Source organism: Elephantulus edwardii, unplaced genomic scaffold, assembly GCF_000299155.1.
Source record: "Elephantulus edwardii isolate Elephantulus edwardi_28Jun2011 unplaced genomic scaffold, EleEdw1.0 scaffold03458, whole genome shotgun sequence".
NCBI lineage: Eukaryota > Metazoa > Chordata > Mammalia > Macroscelidea > Macroscelididae > Elephantulus > Elephantulus edwardii.
This window is the reverse complement of record NW_006403208.1, coordinates 1-4018: the sequence shown is the minus strand read 5'-3', so window position 1 is coordinate 4018 and position 4018 is coordinate 1. Positions and strand designations below refer to the sequence as shown.

The window sequence follows — 4018 nt, the reverse complement described above, 5'->3', positions numbered from 1 at the left end:
TGGTCTTGAGCTCCATTCCACATGGATGAGGGTCCCGAGATCAGGAGCAGTATTATACCTCAGGCTACGTGACCAGGGGAATGTGGAACTCGTTCGTGTCGAAGATGAGGGGCCGCGTGGGAGGGTTCGGGTCCCTGTCAGCCTTGTGCAGCAGCTTGAAGAGCCCAGTGCCAATGTTCATCGGGATTCCCATGATGATGCACTCAGATACTCCTGCAAACAACCAGAAGAGTTGTGAGGAGAAAGGGGCTCAGACACATCTGGGCTCTCAGGAAGCCCATCTTAGCGAGCAGGAACAGATAAGTTGGGGTGTGGGTTCCATGCACCTGAGCTGGTCTCTACCTGTCTCTGCACTGGGACGGCTGCAGGCACACTCAGTGCTGCACCCCCAGGTGGTCTCTGGGGGCCTACAGGGGTTTACAGTAGCTCAGGGAAGAGATAGTGTCCTCTCCTAGCAAGGCTGTAGCACAAGTGCAGCCAGTTCCCCTCTCCCCTCTGAGTCAAAAGCAATTGGTAGGAACACCTCTGAAAACAGGAAACTCGGACAGAAAAGACACTGACGAGGCATCCTGGGAACCCCGAGTGTGCTTCCTTAGTTAAGGGCCTGGAAGAAAAGCAAACAGCTGGGAAGAGAGGTGAAAAGAACACAACCCCTTAGAAACAGCAGCAGTAAACTGGGAGCTGGGCAGGCTCCAGGCACTGGGCAGGCTCCAGGCACGCCAGCCCTCATCAGAAACACGCCAGCAGGACTAAAAAGACTTGAGGGTTGAGGGGGTTCCTCTCCCAGCCACAGTGCAGCTTTTACAAGATCCAAATGCTGGGCTCGGGATCAGGCTTTTGATTCCACGAGAAGCAGTGAGGTGCCCACTATGTGCCAGGCTCTGAGCTCTCTGAGGCCAACAGCTCAGTGAAAAGGCAGAGCGCAGGCTGTGCTCTCTGTGAGCTCCAATGTGCTTAGAGACTGAGGAGAGATTCCAGAGGAAAGGGTTTGCTCTCAATTTCCCCAGGGTTGGCGTCCAGGGAGTGGTGGGCTGTAAAGGACAGAAGGACTACAGCAAAGGCACAAAGGGTTACACTCCCCGCTGGCCTCAGCTTTATCCCACCACACATTCCTCTTGCCCCACCTCACGTCCTCTCCCTTTTGTTGACTTTCACTCATCTTTACCCTAAATAAAGACATCATTTCTCTTTTATTCCACTTCAGACCTGGATTCTCCTAGAAAGGCCAGGCCATATTTAAATAAATCCTCAGGACAAACACTGATACATGTTCCTACCGAGGTCCTCACTAACTGCTACCTGTCAAGCAAACCCATTCATGTGGGGGAGGGCAGACTGGGCACTAGGAAATAGCCGTAGGGGCAGACATAGCGCTTGGGCTCTGGGGTAGGTATGTGTGAGGGGGTGTGTGGAGAGAGAGTGAGTGTGTGAGGGGGGTGTGGGGTGGGGAGGTGGTAAAGGTGGGGTGGGGAGTTTTGTAGGGAGACAAAGCACAGCACAAAGCAGAGTTAGGCCACCTCTGTCCTCCTGTCAGTGGGAGGGCACGATACCCATGCCTTGCAGGTCCACGGGGATACCGGTTCAGTATGGGGAGAACACAGTCTAACCGCTACCTGTCCTGTGGAGCCAGGATAGCAGGACCACTCTGCTGCCCCTCTGCAACCTTCACACCACCCTGAAGATGTGGGTTCAGTAGGGATGACTACCATCACACAAGGACGGAAAACTCCAACGCATCCAAGGCGGCGGATATCTTGAAGACCCACAAGGGTCTACTCATGTGAACATCCTGACGGAGAGGAGCCTCTGACAGATGCAGGGACATGAGGTCCTAAAGTCAGACTTTGGGACAAAACAGCAGGTGCAACTCCACAATCTATGGGAGTGGAATAGTCAAGTGCTGTGCTGCTCACTGTAAGGGTAGCTGTTCGAATCTACCCGTCAGTCTGTGGGGGAAATATGAAGCAATCTCTTCTCATTAAGATTTATAGTCTCAGAAACCCAATGGAGAGTCACCAAGAACTGGAAGCATTCAGGGGCGGGGAGCTTTGTGGTTAACATAGGAGTCTGTCTGCTCACCCACCCATTCTCCAAGAAGCCACAGCCCCAGTCCACACAGAATGACAGATGTCCCCCAGGAGGCTCCTGACATGCTGAACCTACCACACACGGAGTCCTTCTGCCCAAAGTAGGCTGCATCAAAGAGGTGGTCAGCTGTCTTCTCAAAGGATGCCAACATCAACACACTCTCCTTCATTTTCGCCAGGCCAAACCTTGTGATGCCTAGGACTTCACCCTGAAGCACAGGAGAAGAAAGCAGGGGTCTCAGCTCCCTGACGAAGATGGAAAATGAAGTACATCCACCCCATTTGCTCAACAAAACAGGCAAAACTCAGCCGAGTGACTGCTCAAGTCAAAACCTCAGGTATGAAAGGACCTTTACAGTCCAAATTAAGAAAGAAAAATGGCATTTGTACAAGACTTAGATTTAAGCATCTGAAAATACACTTTGTAAGATGCTGACAAGGGCTCAAGGGACTAGACATTGAGCACAAAGGGGTTAAGTCAATATAGGCACTTGAATTTAAAGGAAAACTGTGTTACTACTAAAAGTGACCAAGCTGCTCCCTGAAGGCAAGGATTCTGAAGCTTCATCTAACATCCTTAATACATGTTGCAAGGTGGAACCAGTCGTTGGAGAGGGACATCATTCTTGGGAGGGTGGAGGGACAGTGCAGGAGAGGAAGACCCTCTATGAGGTGGACTGATTCAGTGACTGGGCTAATGGGTGTTGGTGTGTCAGAGACAGTAAGGTTGGCAAGGGATAGAGCAGGGTTAAAGGTTATTGTACACAGGGTTGCTATGAGTCACAGTAGACTCGATGGCACATAACAACAACAACAACAAATACACTGCTTTAATTTTGAAACAGACTCACAGCTGACCTTCCAGTAGGTTTTCAGAGGCTGCCAATCACATGGGAAGAGACTGTCTATTTTTCTCCTCAGAAGCAGGTGGTGAGTTTGAACTACCTACCTTTGGGTTGGCAGTCCAACACATTATCCTTTAGGCCACCAGAGTTCACTATTAAAAATGTGTATATTTAAAACTAAGATAAATTATATATACCCTATTTATTTCAATTACAGTAAAAATTTAGGGAGCTTTGGTGGCCCAGTGAGTAAGAAGTTGTGCTGCCAACCCAAAGGCAAGTGGTTCAAATCGACTAGTTGCTCCTCAGGAGAAAGATGCACAATCTCCTCCTTAGTGATTCAGAGCCTCTGAAAACTTGTTAGACGGTCAGCTGAGTTGGTTCTGACTCCAGAACAATGAACTGAGTTGATAGTAAAAATTCATGGACACAGAGCAAGTTCAGAAGGGACACAGAAGGGGTGAGCGCAACATGACAGTCTTCACTTGCAATTCATTTCCCAAGCTAGTTTCTAAAGGTTTTATAATGTAACAGATGCTCTGTATGGGAGGCATGTAGAAAAGCTACTGTATTTTAACAATCCAGCCAGGAAATTTTTGTTGTTTTTGTTACTCATTCACTCTCAGTCCCAAGCTCCCCAGTCCAGATGACGTGTGATGCATGGTCTAATACAGAATGAATACCAAGAACCCCTGGGCTTTAGGAATGGCTAGCTTTGCTTTAAGGGACCTTGGTAGTGCAATGGTTAAGCATGAGGGTTGTGATCTAAAGGTCGATTAATTCCAATCACCCAGCAGCAGGGTTCTTTGTAGACCTACTGGGCCACATCTGTAAAGACTGCAGCCCACGAGCGCCCTAGCAGGGGTTCCACTGTCACATGTCTATGTGTGACAGTCCATGACCACTGTGTTCAGCGTGTGGTGCTGGTGCCACCTCGCTCTGTCCACCCTTCTCCCTAGAAGACAGGGGTCAGGCTACCTTGTAAGTCATAAGGTCAGAGAGCAGCATCACGTGCCGCCTGTCGATGCTCATGCCATGGTTGACCATTGTGTACTGGATCTCATTGATGATCGTTGTCCGCGCAGC

At 49.7% G+C, this 4018-nt stretch overlaps 1 protein-coding gene across 1 annotated transcript; it reads right to left on the bottom strand.

Annotated features, from left to right (window-relative positions):
- Window positions 1–64: 64 nt before the first annotated feature.
- On the bottom strand, window positions 65–4012 carry LOC102860648 (DNA-directed RNA polymerase III subunit RPC1-like). Its single transcript, XM_006903517.1, has 3 exons — window positions 3911–4012; window positions 2164–2296; window positions 65–213 (listed from the first exon to the last, which is right to left on the bottom strand). Exons 1-3 carry the CDS (start codon window positions 3977–3979, stop codon window positions 65–67), a joined length of 351 nt encoding a protein of 116 aa, XP_006903579.1. The 5' UTR covers window positions 3980–4012.
- Window positions 4013–4018: the final 6 nt, after the last annotated feature.

What these genes read in the sequence shown, in the direction of transcription:
- LOC102860648 (XM_006903517.1), bottom strand. Translation starts at nt 3,979, where the DNA reads ATGGTCAACCATGGCATGAGCATCGACAGGCGGCACGTGATGCTGCTC. An exon ending in CTGACCTTATGACTTACAAG is followed by an intron (nt 2,297 to 3,910) that starts GTAGCCTGACCC and finishes CCTGTGCTTCAG; the next exon opens with GGTGAAGTCCTAGGCATCAC. An exon ending in GCAGAAGGACTCCGTGTGTG is followed by an intron (nt 214 to 2,163) that starts GTAGGTTCAGCA and finishes GGTTGTTTGCAG; the next exon opens with GAGTATCTGAGTGCATCATC.